At 42.4% G+C, this 22226-nt stretch overlaps 1 protein-coding gene across 7 annotated transcripts in view; it reads right to left on the bottom strand.

Annotated features, from left to right (window-relative positions):
- Window positions 1-22226, bottom strand: part of DGKH (diacylglycerol kinase eta) — a 176568-nt gene that overhangs the window by 38646 nt on the left and 115696 nt on the right. For 6 of the 7 annotated variants that reach the window (XR_008319428.1, XM_053309351.1, XM_053309353.1 and 3 more), the window contains 4 exons: window positions 20361-20637; window positions 19479-19607; window positions 13705-13836; window positions 2785-2902 (listed from right to left, as the gene is read on the bottom strand). Coding sequence is in view for 6 of the 7 variants with exons in the window: in XM_053309351.1 (XP_053165326.1) it covers window positions 2785-2902; window positions 13705-13836; window positions 19479-19607; window positions 20361-20637 (656 nt within the window). In the remaining variant the exon portion in view is untranslated. The remainder of the gene's footprint in view (window positions 1-2784; window positions 2903-13704; window positions 13837-19478; window positions 19608-20360; window positions 20638-22226) is intronic. The other variant, XM_053309352.1, reaches the window with a different exon arrangement.

Genomic DNA, 22226 nt, shown 5'->3' with positions numbered 1-22226 from the left:
AAACTTCCCTTGAATTAATTTGGAACTGGGCTCAGTACAGTGAACTGCTTTATTCCCCAAACATAAAATCGTATTTCCCCTCCCTAAACCAATTCTGAAGTTCTGAGTATACCAATCTTCCAATGGCATAATCCCAAGCACAACAGGGTCTGGATCCAACCAAATGCAACCAAAGCAAACCCTGCTTAGCAAAAGGGGACAATTCACGTTCACTACCACAAGACCAGCTCTTCTCCTCATAGAATGAAGAACATAGAAACAACAAAGAATAAAGACAATGCCTCCCTGGTATTACCAACTGAATTCTAAGGGCTTCCATCGTCTCAGGAAATTAAGGATATCACCATCCAACAACATACCATCCCAAGCTGGTTCATTCAATTTGGTTTTTGTGATCCCTCTATTGTGTGAATCCCACTTCCAAATGGGTCATTTCAGACATCAAGCACAGCCAAGATTAAACCTTGGATTTGTGCACCATTTCTCGGGGATATGCACCATCCCTACCCTACCAACATTCAGAAGAATTCTAAAACCAATTGTGGTTATAAGCCAGCCAGGATTAGTTGTGATGCCCAGACTGAAGGATTCTGACTTATTCTAACCAAAGTGCTTAAAATTAGGGATGTGCGAATCGATTCAGGTACAAAACGATTTGTACCCAAATCTCTGTTTTGGGAGATTTGTGGACAAAATAAATCCCTGCTGTGCTAGCTGGCCAGATTCGGGTCCAAAACAAATTGCCCAGATTTCGGACCTGAAAATTTGTAGATTCAGACTTCCATTTTGTGGCAATCTCTCTTGCTGTCTCCATTTTGTGTCAGGAAATCTTTTTGAAAATCCCACCCTCCCAAGCTTCAGATTGGTGACTTACAGTGTGCAACGAATGACTGGCAATTCCTCCCTAGTTCTAGATTGGCTCATTTCCATTCAAATCTTGTGTTGCCAGGGGTGACCGACCCAACATTGGCTAGGGGAAGGGTCAAAGAAGCAACAAGGGTGGGCGGAGTTCGAAGGAGGGATTTTCAAATGTAGTTAAGGAGGCAGCCAGGCACCATTCTGCTTGCCTGCCTCGTGAGAGAAAAGAGAGAGCCAGAGGAGCTTTGCTTTGCCTTGCCTGTGGCCTGGAGTGGATTCTCTGCTTTGTGTTCCTGCTTTCCTGATTGAGGAAAAAAGAAGGGAATTTTTTCCCCACCCCCTTCTTGCTGCTGAGATAATCACTGCCTACACCTGCGTGAATTGATTTGGATACAAAACTGTACCCAAATCTACGTGTTTCGGGAGATTTGTGGACAAAACAAATCACCCCTGTGCTAGCTGGCCAGATTCAGACCCAAAACAAATCGGGGGTGATTCAATTAAATCGAATCAGAAAAATCAATTCATGCCCATCCCTACTTAAAATAAATCATGATCTGAACCAAGGTTTGGAGCTGGGTTTAGATTATGGTTTATTTTAAGCATGTTAATTAGATTAAGGCAAGATAATCCAGTTTGGACCATCACAATTGATTGTGGCTTGTTTCTAGCCATAACTGGAAGTGGAATTCTTCCAACTTGTGTGTGGGAAGGGGAGCAGAGAAAGCACATGCCTGAGCCTGAGACACAGAATAGAGCCAAGGTTTAATCTTGGCTCCGCATGATGTCTAAACTGCCAGTGCCTTCACACCCAACTTACCCTCAACAAGGCACCTATTTTGAAAGCTTTGGTTAGCAGTATACTCAGGATGTGCTCTGGGATAGAGCCTCTTCTGTTTGAACACTGGACCTTCACATTCCCTTCAGAAAGTTTTCCCTTCTCCTGAATAGGAGTTTTAAACTATTGACTGTGCATCACATAGGCGAGACACTCACCATGGCCTGCAAAGAGGCTCCTGAGATAGCACACCTTGCCTCAGTTGTTTTCAAAATAACAGATACACTACTCAGATCAGAGTTTGTCTCTTACTACTGCTTCCTTTGCCATCTCTAACAGCAGAACTGATGTATATATGTGTATGATGCGGGGGGGAGGGAGCTGCTTTCCATTCCACAGGGAAATGAAATTGGGCTCTAACAATGTCAGAGAGCAGTGGCTGTAGTTGTCCTTGAGCTTCTCATGGTCTACCCCAGGCCTGCTCAACTTTGCCCCACTCCAGCTGTTTTTGGACTACAACTCCCATAATCTCCAGGCACAGTACCCAATAGTCAGGGATTATGGGAGTTGTAGGCCAACATCTGCAGGAGGGCCAAAGCTGAGCAGCCCTGTTCTATTAGCAGACCAAGCTGTCCCATTAATGTTGTGCTGTTTGAAGAGGCTTTGCACCCTTACAAATGGTCTGTTTCCCTTTTGCGCCTGTACTGGGAATGGGAGAGGGAATAGTAAAGAAGCTGGTGCTGAATGTGCTAGTCCAAATCTAAAATGAAAACAGTGCTGCAGCACTTCCTATCTTGGAAGCTTAATCTGCTGCTTCTGTAGGTTGACGAGAAGATGTGCCCTGCCTTCCTACTCTGAGTGGGAAGAACGCCATAGACAGCCGAATACTCTTCTCTGATCATCTGGAGGGCATAGGACGATCCCTGGACAAATTTCTTCTCCAGAGAAAACTCTTTCCACAAAATTCTAGTGAAACGTATTTCTTCTCTCAGTTTAGATATCTGAATTCATTAGAAACATTTACACTTTGTTTTCTGCATGACTTCTTGCATATTAACTTTGTTGGGATGAGGGTGGGGGAAAGAAGAATGCCAGCTAAATGAAAAATAAAAGAAAGCATGAATTAAAAAACAATGTTTTTTTCTTACAGTGATTCTGGATCAGGATCAATAAAAGGTGTAGCACCAAATGGATCAATGTTTGCTAGTAACATTTTGCTGATAATGGAACTCCCTGCAATAGAGGCAGCTAGACCTGCCCTTAGACCTGATGGGAAAAGAAAAAAAGATGCATGTTTAAAGTAAGAGCAACAACAAATCTCTCTAAAATAAACTATGTGAAATGGATACCACCATTGCCTTATGACCAAATATAATGTAAACGCCAGCTCAACTCAACTCAAGTTTGGCCTATCACATCTAGGGATGTAAAAAGTCTGGATTTTTTTGAAAACAATGGGACATAATAATCCACATATCCAAGGGAAAACAGGAGTTTTACTGGAACATTCAAACATATGCAACACTTATTTTCTTATCACATGTAAACTTATTTTAATCACTTTAAGAACACAAATGCTTAACTCTTAACTTTGTTAGTACATAAAATTGTACTGTTCAAGTATGTTTATGAACATTAAAAGTATAAATGGCTCCATTTTATTCAAACAATAATTAATTAAAAATATACCAGGTGTTAGAGCAGTGAGCTGCTGTACCCAAAGATACTTAAGCCAATTGGGAAAATAGCATAATATACAAGTTGAAGACAGAAACCATCACCATCATAACAAACAAAATGAAGTTCTTCTTAACTGGACTTGGAAACAATCTCCTCATATTATTAGCATTATCTAGAAAGAAAACAAACAATTCAAAAACCTACAACATCAGTTTACTAGTGTAGCGGAAATACCTTCAAGTGTCCAATCAACTGTCCGTACAGGTAAGTCATCTGCCAGTCTTACAATGCTGCAGTAAGGAGATACAGGTGGGTCTCATGACTGCCAACGGATCACCTCCAGATCGTGGTTACAGGTAAGCAACCTGTTTATCTGGAAGTGATCCATTGTCATCATTAGAAATGGATGACTAACCAGCTTCCCCACCCCACCCCCCATGGCGGGGGTGCAGCCATTCCACCCACTATTCTACGACTCTCTTGAGTACCTCTCTTTCAAATCTGGTTTCAGCAGCCATACATAAGTCTATGGCATAATGCTTTATAAAATGCATACGTGTAGTCCAAGTCCAAGTGGCAGCTGCATACAAGACCTTAAAACCAAGTCCAGATAAATGAGCAGCAGAAGTAGTGTACGCTCTTGTGGATTGTGCTTTCACCACCTTTGGTTTTGTAGCTTGTATGTTAAGAAAATCAGTTCAACCAACCAATGAGAGAGCCTTTGTCTCGACACCGGCATGCCCTTGTTCTTGCATTTAAATAATAGAAAAAGCATCTTTGTACACTGAAAGTCTTTTGTCCTTCTCAGGTAATGGAGAAGGCAGCGCCTGACATCCAACAAATGTAAAGCCTGTTCCAGGCATGTCTCAGGTTCATGAAAAAATGATGGAAGCACAATATTTTGATTCAAGTGAAATTCTGTTACCACTTTAGGTAAGAAAGATGGATCAGTATGCATAACCACCTTGTTGAGGAAGAACTGTGTATATGGTGCATCTGCCCTTAAAGCAGCCATTTCACTAACACGACAGACAGTAGGTATGGTGATGAGAAAAGATGTTTTCAGTATCAAATAATGCAAGTGTAAAGTGATGCACATTGGGACGAAAAACCCCAACTTCAAGTATACCCTGATGGGATCTGAGCTGTCAGTGACTGACCAGGAGAGGGATCTCGGGGTTGTGGTGGACAGCTTATTGAAAATGTTGACTCAATGTGCGGAAGCTGTGGAAAAGGCCAATTCCATGCTAGGGATCATTAGAAAGGGGATTGAAAATAAAACGGCTAACATTATAATGCCCTTATACAAAACTATGGTGCAACCACACTTGGAGTACTGCGTACAGTTCTGATCACCACATCTTAAAAAGGACATAGTTGAACTGGAAAAGGTGCAGAAGAGGGCAACCAAGATGATCAGGGACCTGGAGCACCTTTCTTATGAGGTAAGGCTACAACACTTGGGGCTTTTTAGTTAAGAAAAAAAAGATGACTGTGGGGAGACACGATAGTGGTCCATAAAATCATGCATGGTGTGGAGAAAGTGGATAGAGAGAAATTCTTCTACCTCTCACATAACACTAGAACCAGGGGTCATCCCATGAAATTGATTGCCAGGAAATCTAGGACCAACAAACGGAAGTACTTCTTCACATAACGCATAATCAACTTTTGGAATTCTCTGCCACAAGAGAATGGTGACACGTGGTTACAGCCAACAACCTGGATGGCTTTAAGAGGGGTTTCAATAACTTTATGGAGGAGAGGTCTATCATCGGCTACTAGTTGGAGGGCTAAAGGCCACCTCCAGCCTCAAAGGCAGGATGCCTCTGAGAACCAGTTGCAGGGGAATAACAGCAGGAGAGAGGGCATGCCCTCAACTCCTGCCTATGGCTTCCAGCAGCATCTGGTGGGCCACTGTGCGAAACAAGATGCTGGACTAGATGGGCCTTGGGCCTGATCCAGCAGGGCTGTCCTTATGTTCTTAAGCTCGCCTCATGAAGTGGCTTAAAGGGAGATTCCATTAGTACTAGAGATAGACTCCACTGCTCAGCCAGGTGGCATATAGGAGGGTATATGTTATTAATGCCATGCAGAATTTTTTTGCATCGAGGATAAGAGAAAGTGGTCTTGCCTTGCTAGCTTCCATGCTTAGCTGAAATAGCAGCAAGCTGCACCCGTAAGGATACATTCACCAGACCAGATTCTTTCAGACTGGTAAGGTACCATAGGACCTGATTCGTTCAAGTGCTGAATGGGTCAAATCCATGGTCCTTTTCATAAGTGGTAAAACTTACATTTACTGGTGTAATTTTTCCGCATAGAAGGCCTATGACAGTTTAGTAGGATTCTCTTTAACAGCCGACCTTCCACAGCGCCAGCTGCAGTGTCCACAGAGCTGGGTGCACTATTTGACCTCTGTCTCTTGTTAGCAAATCTGAGTTGAGAGGTAGATGGCAATAATTGTTCCCCGTCAGTCTGAGTAGCAATACAAACCACGGCTGGGATGGCCACCATGGCATCACAAAAATAGCTTTTGCACCATCCTTTATCAGCTTGCCTGCAACTCTGTTGACTAGGGGCAGTGGAGGGAACATATGTAGCAGACCCTTGTTCCAGTTGTACTGAAAAGCATCCCCTAGAGATGCTTGTCCAATGCCCACTCCAGAACAGAATTGTAGAAATTTCCTGTTCTTTCCATTGCGAACATATCCACCTGGGAAATCCCCCATGTGGTGGTCAGATGGTCCAGGTATGCTTACTTGAGTTCCCATTCATGATGTTGATGATTCTTGAATGTCCTGCTCAAGTCGTCTGCTAAGATGTTCTCCACACCCTTGATGTGGATGGCAATCAGGAACACATTTTGGGAAATGCACCAGTTCTAAAGCTGTGTGCTTAGCTCACATAAAGACCATGAAACTGTGCCTCCCTGACCATTGACACAGGCAATCGCCGTAGTATTGTCCATTTGGAGTTGTACTGTGGAATCCTTTGTTAGTGGCACAAAGGTCTTTAGAGCCAGAAACACCACCATCAGCTCTAGGAAGTTGATATACATCTTCCGTTATGCCATCCACAAGCCCTGAGCTTGATGATTCCCGCAATTTGCCCCCCACATCATCAAGGAGGTGTCTGTTGTCACCCACCTTGTCAGAGTTGGAGGTTCAAAAGATATGCCTTGAAGTAGGTTCCCCGTACTTTCCACTTGCAAGGTACAGAAAGGGGGATTTCTAGCAGCATCTGCTGACTATCAACATTTGGGTGGAATGACTGCAGAAAGCAAAGCTGTAGTTGCCGCATACGTAGGCAAGTATGGTGGATGGTTGCTTTGTAAGGCCGAGCAAACTCTGAACCTGTTGGGCCCGCTGTAGCAATTAGTTTTTGAATGCCTCCACCAGAGAACAAATGTGAAGATATTGTTCCTCCGGTAGGTATGCTTGTTTCGACAGCACGTCCAACACTGCCCCAATGTAGTCTATTGATCTTATTGGTTGCAGCTTTGACTTGGTCCAATTGACCTGGACTCCCAAGTCCTCCAACTGTCGCAAGACATACTGGATCTGGGACCTATCCTGGTGTACCAGGGACCAGTCATCTAGGAAAGGGAATACAACAATACTTTGCGTGCTGAAGTAAGCTACAACTGCTGCCATACATTTGGTAAACACCCTTGATGTTGTAGACAAGCTGAAGGCCAGGACCCTGTACTGGAATACTGAGCTTCCTACAGCGAACCGCAAGTACTTCCATTGGTTGTGTTGAATCTCGACATGAAAATACGCGTCTTTGAGATCTAACATAGCAAGTCAATCCCCTCTGGCGAGGAGTGGAAGAATTCCTTTCAGCGTCGTCATACGGAACTTGTGCATATCAATGAATTGGTTTAGGCCCTGGAGTTCCATAATCGCCCTGATCCTGCCATCCCACTTCAGGATGAGGAAATAACACAAGTAGAATCCCTTCAGCTGGTCTGTCCACCGCACTGGCACTATTGATCCCTTCTCCACAAAGTCTGGATTTCTTCCCACAAAGCAGGATTTGGGGGAGCGATCATCATGCCCTCAAAGCCTGGCAAAGTTTTGAACTCGATTGAGTAACCCATATTGATAATTCTTAAGACCCACTGATCTGATGTTATCTGGTGCCATGCTGAAGCATGGCTGGCCAGTATGACACAGGGTAGCAAAAGAAGTGGTATTACAGGCATGCCACTGATAGCCAGTACTTTGGTGTTCAAAACTCTGGCAGGCGATGACAGTATGTGTAGTGGACGATTTTGGGGATCAAAAGGACTGCTTGAAGGCATCTTTTCCAGGATGAGGTCCTTGATTTCTGTTCTTTTGTCCAAAGCCCTTTTTGTGGTACGATTTGTACTGTTTCTTATACTCCTTATGGTCTTGACCAGAAGCCAGAACATTGTCAATTGAAGTTCCAGTAGTGGGAAGAGCCTTGAGTAGTAGTTGTAGTAGACAAAAAGCTCTTCGCAGTCAACCTTGACTTTTTAAAGGTCTCCATTGTAGAGTCTGTTGTCTCACTAAAGAGTCCTTTGCCGACTTGAACAAGTCCTTTGCCAACTAAACGGCAGATTTTCAATGCAATCTCTCATGTCATTCAGAATTCTCATGTCATTCTGTAAGAGTCATCAAGACTGTATAGGAATCACCTCTGCAACCGATATTGGGGCACCTGCTGGGATGAGACCTGTCTCCAGCAAGAGGTGGTATTATTGGACATTGAGGTAAGGAAGGTGCCGTAGGTGTGACAGGCACATCAACTGGAAAAGGTGTAGTCTGGACACCCTGGTTTACCCCCACGATTGCCACAGGTGTAGAATGAGGTGGTGGAGTGCAGCAGGCTGAGGAAGCCATACACATTGCTGCACAGAAACAGGTTGCTGTTGAATAATATGGCTTTATAGCATATGCTGCACCCTCCATAAATGAAATTCAGCAAAACCCAGTTTAGTTTCAGGAGACATTGCATGTCTAAATCCACACACGCATGAAGGGTCCCTTTGTGGCAGCAAAGGATGCGAAGGGACAAACTTAGAAGATGGCCTCCACAAAGTCGCAGCAGTGGTAGGCGGCAAAGTCACTGTCAACGTAGCAGGTCGGAACCAAATGGAAAGAGGAGAGACCTGTTCTAGTCGTAGAACTTGTAAAAGGTGACATGGATGGAGTTTTAGGAGTTGAGTCTCCATCCACATCGACATCAATGTCCAAGACACCACTCAAGAACCCTTGGAACGTGAGGCCAGAAGGAGTGCTGGTGGTAGAGTCCAACATACTCATTAGTGACTTTGCAATGCTCTGATCTAAGAAGGTATCATCAGTATTGTCAAACATCAGGAGCAGAGACCTCACCGATGTCTGTGCTGGAGATAATGTCAGAGGCTTGTAGGAATGAAGAGGCACTGTTGCCAATGGTGAATCTGGAACATTCCGTTGAGTCAATTCATGTTCAATATCGACCATCAATACCAATGTGCTCGGTATCGAGGCTGGCATTGATGTTGACATCGACACCACCATGACCATCGATGTCGACGGACACAATAGAGGGCCAGCAGAGAGCAGAGAAGTCTTCAATGTCGAAGGGTTCGTTAGCGAAGGATCCATCTATGTCAATGAATCTTGACATTGAATTGACGTAGACTATGGAGACCTCGATCTCGATGGACGCGGAATCTTCAACTTATGTTTCTTCAGAGGTGGAGAGTCGGCGTTGGAAAAGACTCAATGCCATTTATGTTTCTTATGTCCAGCATTGGAGCTCCTTGGCTTTTTGGAGATGATCTCTTCTGGGTCATTTGCCAGGGTTTTAGACTGTGCACACACAGACCCAGACTCTGACATTGAAACTGTCGATGTTGACTTCGGAGCTGGACCCATAGATGTTGATCTTGATGTCGACTCCAGCCTTGGTGTCAATGGACACAGTTCGTCCATTGTACAAAGCTGCTCTGAGGCGCAATGATTGATTTTTCAAAGTTTGTTTTGAAAACGATTTGCAAATTCTACACACGGCAGGGACATGCTGTTCACCCAAACACAACAGGCACAGATCATGTTCATCAGTAGAAGGTAATTTCGCTCTACACTGAGAAAAACATTTGAAAGTAGTATTTTTTCTCTCCACTCCCTCTATTCTACTGGCAAAGCTGTAGAATTCCAAACAACCAAGTCTGACTTCCAGAAACCAAAGAATAGTAAACTCACAGTCCGTAGTCAAAAACACAGTCAAATCCGACTAAATAATGCTTTGTTTTCTCATTACTGAGGAGCAACAATCCGAAGGTCTCGAAGCATCCGTGGTCAAAAAGAAACTGAATCAAAATAGTGCCCGACTGCCAAGTAAAAGAAGGCACTGAGCACATGCACAGCAGGGAGGGGCACCAGAGAGGAGCTAATAAATAATTCCAGAAAGTCCCTGTGCAGGCGCAGTAACCCATTTCTCATGATGACAACGGATCACAATGTTAAGGACTATCAAGAAATCTGGATAGATTTTGAGTTAAATTTTGTATTGGGTTAAATTTTGCAACAACATGTCCATTTTCAGTAGTGTATCATGACCATACACAACAACAGTCACAGAAATTGTGAATAAAATTAGTTTCATGAAACCGAAATCATGTCATTTAAACAGTAGCTTATAAATCCTGAAAATACTAGCACCTAATCAGAATCAGTTCCCTAATCAGAATAAATTTCTGGAAGATCAATAGCATCTGATTATGAATTTTCATTTTTATCTACACAGAATTCTGAGAACTAAATCCAGTCTATATGGACAAACCACACTTTCACATATTAGCGTTTTTCTTGATAAGCTATTTGACAAGAAATGCACCTTGCCGGGTACATTTCTAAACATAAATCAGTTTCTTGTACACGCTGTAGAAAATGGAGGAATCTGAAGCAGGCAAGTTGATTTTAGAGTAATGCATGTTTACAATTAATTCCTTAATATGGTAGATTGTACATCATTGTACGTGAAAAACATATTTATGTACAAGTTTATTTCCCCCAATTTTGGCAAAAATTTCCAGTGGAAAGATGGGAAATGGTGCCTTGGGGAAAAACAAAAGCCCAGCCATTCTCCTATTCCAAATTTCCCATTTTCCCCCTGGAATGCCTCCACATTTCTATAGCATCATGCTTCCCTGTACTATCTACAGATCTCTCAAGCAATCAAAACAACCCATGATGAGGGGACTACTTCATTAAGACACCCAGAGGAACAAGTTTGTGCCAGTATATAAATATGCTAAATAAATAAGCACAGTGTTATCAGAGAGAGTTAAAATTATACTCCATTGTAGTATTCATTGTAGCATGAATACAATGAAGAAGAAGAAACAGAGAGGGAAAAATCAGAAGCCATTCAGAAGGCTCATCAGTGAGAGAATACAAACTATTTCCCATTATATCTATAGCAGAAAGGTCTCATTTAGAGGGAAGGTGTGCTTATCTACTACCAAAATAAGTGAGAATCATGAACTTTGTGATGTTCATAGCTCCCACTTACTTCAATGGGATGTAAGTGCACTTACATTTCACTTATTTGTTCTATAAGTTAATACAGGTGGCCCTGGTTATTTGCGGGGGTTCTATTCTCACCTATAGCGTGAATACGGAAACTGCAAATAACAAATCCTTGAGTCAATGGGAATTGGGGGATTAGGCTCCTAATTTTTTTTAAGGGCCAAAAAAGCAAGCAGGGCAGAAATAAGTAGGGGTGTGCATGGAATGGGATTTGTGTTCCGTTCCAAGCTTGGAATGGAATGCAAATCCCTGGAACATTCCATCAGAAAAAAACAGGTGAGCCAATTGTTCCAACAGAACAAGCTCAGAGTATTTTCGAGTGTTCCACGCACTATTTTGGTGTGCTGTTCCCCTTCCTTCCAGCTTTACTGCTTAGAACATTTTCACTCGGAACAGTGTCATTCTGTTCCAAGTTCAAAATAGGCCCTCCATTTGAAGGGTGTTCTGTTTCGAGTACGAAACACTCGAAAAGGCCCATTTCAAGTCAGAACATTTAGAACTTGGTATATTCTGCATACGCCTAGAAATAAGAGAAGGAAAGGGCAATACCTTATTCTCCAGGACATCGGAAATCATTTCTGGGTCATTTCTGGCCACTCAAAACTACAGATAGGCAAATTTCACCTATTTTTCTACCCGTGGATAATTAAACTGGGTCTCTAAGACCCAATTGCAGATAAACAAAACTGTGGATATGGAGTCCATGGATAAGGAGGGCCACCTCTACCTATTATTTGATCATTTGGCCACCATCAACCCCCCCACACACACCACTGTATCATGTGCAACCAACTAATATTTTAACATCAAACATTATACTACAATTCTACTAAGCAAAGTATTTTCAATAAAACTATACTATACAGACTCAATCCCAGCCACCTGAAGTCAGGTAGCAAGTTCCTACATTGCTCCAAATATCATCTGTTGTGGGCACTAGTGAATTTTGAAGAGAAATCTCATACATGTGGAGAACCACTAAGAGTGGCTCTCTGCAGATCCACATCATTTGCATATGGCATATGGATGGTCCAGTTACTCAGAAGCCCTTGACTGACCCTAGAGATTGCGATGAGACAAGAGGTGTAACCGCCTCTGTAGGGCCCTTCAGCTTATGCTTTATGGCTCTACACACAATCAGTGTGCAGAGCCGAAAGGGGTTCAGCGAGGAGAGCGGGCTTGACCCGCTCTCCCCACAGACGATCACGCACCCCTCCTCGGGCAGGCAGGTTACCCGCCCAGACAAGCGGCAGCTTGGCTCCAGTACTCACACGGCAGCTTCAGGGGTCAGGTGAAGGCAAGTGGTAACACGCGGCACCCCACCCCCGGAGCCCCAGTAATGTGCTGTGCATTCCTAGGATCCACCCTCCGCTCTTGAGTGTGCTCACAGCAGATGCGGGCAGCCACAGAGGACACATGATCATTAAAACGGGGTTAACAAAGCACTCGCTCCATTAACGTCATTTAAGGGGGAGGGTATTTAGGCGGGCTTGCCACCATGGAGCCACCTGGCTCACCCGCGAGCCCCGTGGTTCTCATGAGTGAGCAAAACTGAGCTAAGGGAGCCCAGCCCGGTTTTGCTCGCTCATAAGAATCGCCTCTTCATCTCAGATCTTATATTGGGTGAGACCAGGAATGAGCTTCCAACTTGTTTGCTCCCCACCCATACCTCACCACAAGTAACAAGTGAAGTGGGAGATCCTGTGTTAAACATTCACATATTATCTCTGACTCTAGAACACCTTTTCTCTTGCAGAGACAGAGTGATCCCCCATTTATATTATATTGGCTCTCTTAGTTCACTGCCAACTGATGCCTGTGATGAAGGAAGAAGGGGAAGAGCAAGGAAAGATTGATGAGCCAAGGCCAGCCCCCAGTTACTCCCAGAATTCAGATAAAAGTGATATCTGAACAAAGTTTCTGCTATTCAGACTGAAAGTCATTTACAGTAAAATTAATTAGCAGTGCAACTGCTAGTCATGTCAGTAAGACAGTTACAAATTCACAACCTATCATTCAATACATGCAGCATGATGTCCAATTATCTTTATGACTATATAATGTTCATCTAGAACTCTGAAAGCTCTAATAGATTTTATCAATTTGCAGGTGCTTTCAAAATTGGGAACAAAGTGTTTATGTTAAACTACTAAACTGCTTTGATAATACACCTTGCACCAAAAACACAACACTAGTACAGTTACCGAGGCAGGGGTCCACAAGTTTTGGTTTGCCTCGGTAGTGAACCAGAATTGTGTGGCCACCAGGAAACCTGCTTCTATATCTGACATTGTGCTGTGCCTCTAAAACTCAGTAAGAGGTCAGGGTCACTCTGAAGGGCTGGGCATCTCAATAGTACATGTAACATGGAAGAGCCCCAGTCCTCCTACTGAACTTGGAGGAGGAGGAGAACATTCTTGCAACTGTGCTGTGCTTTCAACTTGCCAGGCGTGCCTTGCAAGCTCAGTGTAAGAGACAAGCCCCTTCCAACTGGAGAATGGTTGGGATCATTCCCACAGTTGCACTGTATGTCTGAGGCTTTCTGAACATTTCCAAAGCATGAAACAACTGCTGGAATAGTCTCCTGTCCTCTCTCCAGTCCAAGCTCAAGAGCAGGGCTATGGATTGTAACCCGATGCTTCCAAGACCCTTGGCATGCCTTAAAAAAGCAATGTAACTGTGCCCCTTCCCAGATTCAAAGTGAGGAGAAAGGATGGGGCTTGTCACACTCACTCACCAGAGTGGAGTGGGACACTAGCCATGGCGAGGGTCAAGTGGAATTATAGACCTTTGTATTATGCCAATGAAAGGACTAGCAAATGAGAGAAAATGTATTACCTGGGCAAATTATCCTTGTGTTCAGTACTGGAAGGTTTTCTTTGTTGGGTGTGCAGGCTGGGCCTGAAAATGAACTTGTATGTGAAGGAATGCGACTTCTCTGTCCGTCTGGAGATTTCGGAGCAGATTTAACTGTTTGGAGGAGAGAAAACAGCAGTTTTCTTACAAATAAAGATTATATAAGTGAGTTGTGTGAAAACATGAATTTATCTTCCAATATTTGCTCATAAATATTTCCACCAGGTCAAGGAAGAGGCATATTTAGTTCTACTTCATTCAGAGCATTGTAAGATGCTCATTTATTTATTATTTATTTATAACTTATTTATTTGTTATTTCTCTGTGTGAACCGCCCTGAGTCATTTTTGGAAGGGCGGTATAGAAATCAATCAAACAAACAAACAAACAGCTCTATAGATTCCTACAGGATGATGAATAATGAGTGAGAGAATGAAAACTTCATCCAATGGTATACCATTCTAAATTAATACCTTTTAAAATGATTAGAATAATCAAATTCAATTAAAATGCAGAAGTGATGGACATTTTTAAAAAGCAAGAAAAACTAGAAAACTATGGGCAGGTTCAGACCACAAGTAAATAGATGAATCTCCAATTCCCAGAGTTCAGCAGTGAGCCCGGGAGGCGGGGGGAGACGGGGGCGATAAGTCAACATTAGTCATGTCATACAAACCTGCCAATGCCAGAACCAACATCTGTAACAAACTCTTAGTTACAGATGTCAGTTCTGGAACCATAAGTAGGGCTGATGAAGTTTACATTGGCAGGTTTGTATGACATGACCAGTGTTGACTTATCTCCAGTCACGTCCACTACAGAACTCCAGGAACCAGAGATCTGACTTTTTACGTGTCATCTGAACCCACCCTATGGAAAAAGGGATAATAAAGCAAAATTTAACTTTTCTAGATAAGAAGTGGGGAAAGATATAGAAAAGAACTTAAATTAGGGTAAATACATTTCAAAGAGATATAAGTGATTTATGACACAAGTAGAAAAACATCCTTCGTTGTCTTGTTTTTAACAAAATCACATTTGTGAGAATGACTTTCGGCATTCAAGGACTTCACCACAACATGAGGATTATCTGGACAATGACTCATATATCCATTCTACTACCAGCCCATAGTTTTAGAATATATATACTTATTTTAACTTTATGTGATATGTCCCTTCCCTACAGCACTCCAGGGATTATATTAGGATTCTGACTCATTCCCCTTTCCTCCAAGAATCCATTGAAAGATCTCCAGGCTACTGTAGAATTTGAACCCTCAGCCCCGTTAGATTATCCAACCCGATCCCCCAAAAAGCATCTCTGAGGGAAGGTAGGATGCCTCCTAGTCTTAAGGAGGCAATTATTAGACAGCTTCTAAAGAAGCCTACCTTGGATCCCTCAGAGCTGAGTAATTACAGGCCTGTCTCCAACCTTCAGTGGCTGGGAAAGGTAATTGAGAGGGTGGTGGCCTCCCAGCTCCAGACAGTCTTGGAGGAAATGGATTATCTATCTAGACCCATTTCAAACTGGCTTCCGGGCTGGCTATGGGGTGGAGACTGCCTTGGTCGGCCTGATGGATGATCTCCTATTGGGAATAGACAGAGGAAGTGTGACTCTGTTGGTCCTTTTGGACCTCTCAGTGGCTTTTGATACTATCGACCATAGTATCCTTCTGGAGTGTCTGGGTTGGGGGTGGGAGGCACTGGGTTGGGGTTGGGAGGCACTGCTTTGCAGTTGTTCTGCTCGTACCTCTCAGGCAGGTTCCAGATGGTGTCCCTTGGAGAATGCTGTTCTTCAAAATCTGAACTTTTGTATGGTGTCCCTCAGGGCTCCGTATTGTCTCCGATGTTGTTTAACATCTACATGAAACCACTGGGAGAGATCATCAGGAGATTTGGTGCAGGGTGCTATCAGTATGCTGATGACACCCAAATCTATTTGTCCATGTCAGGGAGAGGGCATAACCTCCCTAAATGCCTGCCTGGAGTCGGTAATGGGCTGGATGAGGGATAACAAACTGAGACTGAATCCAGCTAAGACAGAGGTATTCATTGTGCGGGGTCGGAACTCGAGAGACAATTTTGATCTGCCTGTTCTGGATGAGGTCACACTTCCCCAGAAGGAACAGGTACAAAGTCTAGGGGTGCTTCTGGATTCACGTCTCTCCTTGGTGTCCCAGGTTGAGACAGTGGCCAGAAGTGCCTTCTATCAGCTTCAGCTGATATGCCAGCTACGTCCGTTTCTTGAGTTAGACAACCTCAGAACAGTTGCTGGTAACCTCCAGACTGGATTACTGCAATGCGCTCTATGTGGGGCTGCCCTTGTACATAGTCCGGAAACTACAGTTGGTCCAGAATGCGGCAGCCAGGCTGGTCTCTGGGTCATCCAGGAGAGACCATATTACTCCCGTATTGAAGGAGTTACACTGGCTGCCAATATGTTTCCAGGCAAAATACAAGGTGTTGGTCATAACCTATAAAGCCTTAAACAGCTTGGGCCCTGGGTTTTTAAGAGAACGTCTTCTTCGTTATGAACCCCAGTGCCCATTGAGATCATCAGGAGAGGTCCATCTGCATTTGCCACCAGCTTGTCTGGTGGCTACTCAGGGACGGGCCTTCTCCGTTGCTGCCCCGAGGCTTTGGAATGCGCTCCCTAGTGCAATAAGAGCCTCCTCATCTCTGACATCTTTTTAAAAGTCTCTAAAGATGCATTTCTTCACCCAGACTTTTAACTGATATTGTTTTGATTGTTTTAATGTTGTTTTTAGAATATTGTTTAAAATTTTAAATTGTGTTTTAAATTTCTTGCTTTTAAATTTTTTGTTTTTGTTTTTCATTAATGTTTTACTTTTAATCTTGGTGTAAACCACCCAAAGACGTAAGTTTTGGCCAGTGTAAAAATATGATAGATAGATAGATAGATAGATAGATAGATAGATAGATAGACAGACAAACAAATAAATAAATAAAATCTTGAGAGTAAACCTGCAGGGCTGAGAATCTAGTTAATCACAATCTCAGTCAAAGGCACTGTTAACGATCCATTTGGGTGTCATCCTTATCTGATATGTAAGCACTACATGGTTTGGGTTAAGTCCTCTCTGTAGTTCCAATTGGAAAAGTTCAATGAGCATCATCTCCCCACCCACCTGTTATCCAGACTTGTAGCCAGAAGTTCTCCTCAAATCCCAACAGCTGTTAGTACTGCAACAGCATGCCAAGTCTAGAGTGGGTGGGCAACCCTCCCATATGAGGCACCATAAAAGGCATTAAAGATGTCTATGAAAAATGGCGACTGGGTACAGTCCAATGCACCTACGATTGTAGCAGGGACAAAAGGCTTCCAGTGCCAGCTAGAAATGCTGCTGTTCGCTCTTAATCACCCCAAGAGAGGCCTTAAGACAAAGGAGCAATCTGCCTCTAACAACAATGCAACGCAATGCAATGATACAAAAACACAAACAGAAGCCCAGAAAGGAAAGGAATGTGGAGCAGAATGAAGAAGCCTGTCACTTTGGCATAGAATCAAAGTGACTCTGGAGGAAGTGGAAGGGAAGCGCCTTGCCTAGCCTCAGGAATTTGGAAAGATCTTCCTTTTATTGGTTGAGCAGTATCTGGTCAGGCAACAGCAGGGAGAATTCTGTTTTGTTTCATTTTCTAAATCTACTGTGCTAGTGTGTTATTTGTGCTCTGTGCACTTCAGAAGATAACAGAACCAAAATGGGGGGAAATTCAAGAGAATACATATTCATTATTGAGAAAGACTGGTGGAAAAGATACTGATAAGTATTCTACTAATGCCATAAACCGTAATTAGTAAAAACTAATTTCTTCAGGAAAACAGGAAGTTGAAGAAATTTTAATTGTCCCTTGCACTGACATCATTAAATATGTCTAGTGTCAATGGATTTAGATGCCCCAAGCCTTAGCTGTTTCACTACTCTTAACTGTGCCCCAAATTCCCAGTTGTCCGGCCCAAGGTAAGAGGATAACAGAGTTTGTTTTCTTCTCCAATAGCTTGAATTAAACAAATGAAAAACATCCCCTCTGGCACAAATAATTAAGTAACGAGAAGCAAATTTTCACATTTGGAATCTGAGGAAGGATACACCTTCACTGAATTTTTCACCCATCCATAGGACATCCCTAAGAACCAAGCAACAAAATTAAATCCTTACAGTTTCTACTGGAAGATTTTAAAAATATATATGTTTCCAGAATACAGCACTCATGAGGTAAATAGCAAGTATAAGAAAAGAGTATTTGAAACTATGTTTCCTCAAATCTCATCTCAAGTAAAACAGTACTAGCAAACTATTTGATTTAAAATTCCTACGTATCTTTTTCATGTTTGGAATTTGTATCCCATTCATCCCTGAACAGAAAGCCTAGGTCACTGACAAGGTTAGCTCAATCCCACTTCAGAAACAAGAAACTCTTGCTGGGCGAAGAAAAGAAGGCATCTTAGGTTACTTCAGTATATTTCTTATGACTTGGTGACTCAGTCTATAGAGCAGTGTTTCTCAACCACCGGTCTGTGGACCGGTGCCGGTCTGCAAGGCATTGGGTACCGGTCCGTGAGGCATCACTAATAAAAATCACACACACACACCCAAAAAACCCAAACAATTTCGGGCTGGCAGGGGCCACGGGGAGCTCTCCAGAGCTCATTTCCAGGCAGCCCTTACTGCTGGATAATGTTCATTTCACTTCCTTGAAATGAACATTATCCATCAGCGAGGGCTGCCTGGAAATGAGCTCTGGAGAACTGCCCAAAATTGTTTTTTGGGGGGTGCCTATGGGTGAGGTTGGGGGTGAGGGGGGCAACCCCCTTACTAACAGGAAACGGCATGTGAATAATGTACCAGTCCATGACTCCAAAAACGTTGAGAAACACTGGTGTAGAGGGTGCCCATGTCAATCAAAACAGACAATTAAAAGCTGTCATTTCAACAAGTGCAATATAGTAACTACATTCCACTGGTGGCTGATTTACATGAAGACTCCACTTAATGAAAAACAAGAATTTGATGCAAAATCAAAACTGAAAGAGCCCGTTCACTCGATTAAACCAGGTGTCTGTTACTAATACACGTGGAGGCCTAGTGCTCTCTCCTTGTCTTATGGGGCACCAAACAACCGGGCTCCTTGATCTATGCTCCAGCTCATCAGAAGTTGGGAATGATGACTTAACTCTGGCTTATTAGCCACAATGTGAAACCAATTTCAAACTGCAGTTTCACATCCTGGTCCATAAGCCAAAGTGAAACCACCATTCACGGCTTTGCACAAGGTGCAAAGATGTGATTTAACAAGCCAGGATATAAATATTACCATTCTGCACAGAAGGTAAAAGTGGGAAGCAAGTCGGCTTGGCTTACGTGAGCCAGCCTAGACTATGAGGATAGTTTTGTTTCAGTCCTAGCTGGAATATAAGTACATATAAATGGAAAACTGAATGAAACAAAGTTTTTTTTTAAATTTTATGAAGTGCCTAAAATTGCTGCATACTGCATATTAAGATACATTTGTGAATGCAGATACTATTTTTCTTGTACAATATATATGGTCTGATGCACCCTTTGTGTTTTGCATATGTTTACGACCTATGTTTTAAACAAATAAATTAATCAACAGGCCGATTATTTTTAAATTTTCCACCAAAACTTGACTAATTTGATAGAAACTGTAAAGCAAGATTATCTTCAATTTTTTGGTTAGAGTTCATATGCAATTCTTGTTTTCTGGTTGCTTACTTGGTTGAGAGTCAGATTCTTTAGTATCTTCTTCTTTTTCCTCTTCCTTGAATTCATCCAATTCCTTACTATATTCAATTGGTGACTGATTTACTTGCTCTTCTGTATGGGCATTCTGTTCATCCACAACTACAAGACCAGATAAATATGTACATGTGATGTTATCCAATTATACAGAATGTGCTGTACACTAATAAATATGAGTGTAGTTAGGCAAGCGAAAAACAAAAGCAAAAAAAAAAAAAGAATAAAATTAAGAATTTATTGTTGGGAAGTCAAACTACTAAATATTTACTAAATATAATTGAATTTATAGGCTTGGTTTTTCCTAAAAATCTACAAAAGTGAGACATCCCTGCATTCTTTCCATGAAAAATTATTATCATGCTTCCTCAACGTAAAAGAGAGATTCCTAAAGTACTGTTTAATTTTCAGACAAAGATATCTGTGAGAGTATCTCTCATTCACTGCAAAGGAAGTGCACAAATTATATTAAAAACATACACAAAAGGAATCTAAGAGACTCCTCTCCCTCTGGGTACATTTATTCCATAAAAATCCTCATGTAAACTAACCCTATTCTCTGACCCTTGAGGTTTCTGTGTATCTCACTCTTCAAGTGTCCAAGTCCAAGTTTGACTTGGACACTTTGTGGAACATAACATTTATCTTTAGCAAATACAATGAAGAAAGACTAGGAGTATATATAAAGTATGTCACAAAAGCAGAAGAACACAAGCAAAGGGCATTTCTATATTTTAAAAAGGCTGTAAAGCTCTGAATAAAGTGGAAATTGAACTTAAATAAGTGAGCATGTTTGCCAAAAAGGAAGTGTCACAAGCAAAAGTAAAAGCTAGCAAGCAAAATTCTCCTCCTCCACACCTTTTTCTGCTTGTTCAATGATCTGCCTTAGCGCCTTCTTTAGACTGTTTGCTCTGAGCATTAGCTGTTCTCGTGGCTTGAAAATCTGGGGAGGGGGAGGCATTGTGTTGCTCTCTGTCAGCTGTTCCTTCACATCAGATAGAGACTCTTCACTTGATGACTCTTCGGCTTCTTCCTCTACAATGGGGGGAGTGATCTGTGGCAGTACAGGAGTAACCTGGGCTTCAGCATGAAGGGCCTGAAGCAACATGTTTAGCTTCTTGTTCAGTTCTGAACACTAACAAAAAAAGAATACACATGAGTACTCTTGGAATATTTGCAGAATCTAAAACCAGCATCAATGCACTACCTCTGCTAACTCGGCAAAGAGTCACCTTTCAACATGGTGATTCTCTTTATTTAGCATAGAAATCAATCAATCAATCAATTTAGAAGGGGGAGAGTAATTGGCCCTATCCACCCCCAGCATAGTGCCTCCAGTAACTGTTGCTGGTGTCTATCTTATGTTTCTTTTAGATTGTGAGCCCTTTGAGGACACTGATCCATCTTATTTATTTATTATTTCTCTGTGTAAACCGCCCTGAGCAATTTTTGGAAGGGCGGTATAGAAATTGAAATAATAATAATAATAATAATAATGCCCCCAGTGAGGCACTACCTTGGCATGGTTGTGGGGCTTGTGTGCTCTGATGAAGGTGAGAGCTATGCCAGAGGTCCAACCATACTGGACAGGTCTCACCAGAGGAGCCAGACAAAGAGTGCCTCTCCCATCAACAATATGGTGAGACATAACTTTAATAAATCTATACTGGATCGGTCGTCGCCCGGGTCAACAAGGACCGCGCCAGATGCTATAGTCCCTGGACATCTGGTGGCAAGTGGGCAACAGGACTCAGGATCTTCAGTTGAGCAACCAGGGCTGTAGACAGCAAAGTTACTGGAAGAAACGTCGCTTAACCGAAAAAAAATACGAAAAATGCCAACAAGGAAATAATGATCTGCTATTACAAGTCTAGTCCAACTAGAAGAGGTTATTTAAAAAGAATGTACCAAATTTGGAAAGAGAAGAATCCAGAAACAGAAATAACAGAACAAAGGCTAGCAGACCAGAGAAGATTCATAATAAGAAATAAAGTATTCACAGGAGTTGAGCTGGAAGAACTGCAAAGAGCAACACAGGCTCAAGATATGGAAGAAGAATTATCACCAACAGAAGAAGTTGCTCAGGCGCAGGTGGAGGAGGTGTTGGAAATCGAGGATGCCACTGTTGCTGAACTGTTTCAAAATCAAAACCAGGCACCCTCCCCTTTGCCTTCACCTCAAAAACCCAAATGCCGTTTAACAGAAAAGCAACAAGAACTAAAGCAAAAAATAACTGAGCACATGAACCAAACAACCACCAGGGTTCGACTTCCAGCTCTAAAAACAGTTGCCAAAAAACAACTTGCTCAGGCATTAAAAGATGTCAATGCTGCACTTGCAGAAATAACAACCAATAATTTGCAAAAAACAAACCAACTAATGTACAGTACAGCAACAATAACAACACAAGAGCTCGGATATAAGATCAGTGGACCTGTCAAAAAAGAAAGCAGTACATCACCTAAATGGAAAATTAGATTAGAAAATAAAATCTCCAGGCTTAGATCAGATGGTAGTAAATGGAAAGATAGGAAAGACAAGAAGCTGAAGAATGAAAACACCAAACAGTATCTGATCCAAAAATACCACCTAGATTCAAGGAAAATTAGAGAAGTCCTGGAAATAATAAAGCAGCAAATAACAGCAGTGTCAAAGAAGATTAGCAGATATGAAGCCAGAATTACACAACACAGGCAGAATCTCCAATTCCAGTCGAATCAGAGA

Source organism: Hemicordylus capensis, chromosome 3 (assembly GCF_027244095.1).
Source record: "Hemicordylus capensis ecotype Gifberg chromosome 3, rHemCap1.1.pri, whole genome shotgun sequence".
NCBI classification, from domain to species: domain Eukaryota; kingdom Metazoa; phylum Chordata; class Lepidosauria; order Squamata; family Cordylidae; genus Hemicordylus; species Hemicordylus capensis.
The sequence above is the reverse complement of the archived record's forward strand: the minus strand, read 5'-3'. Positions and strand labels throughout refer to the sequence as shown.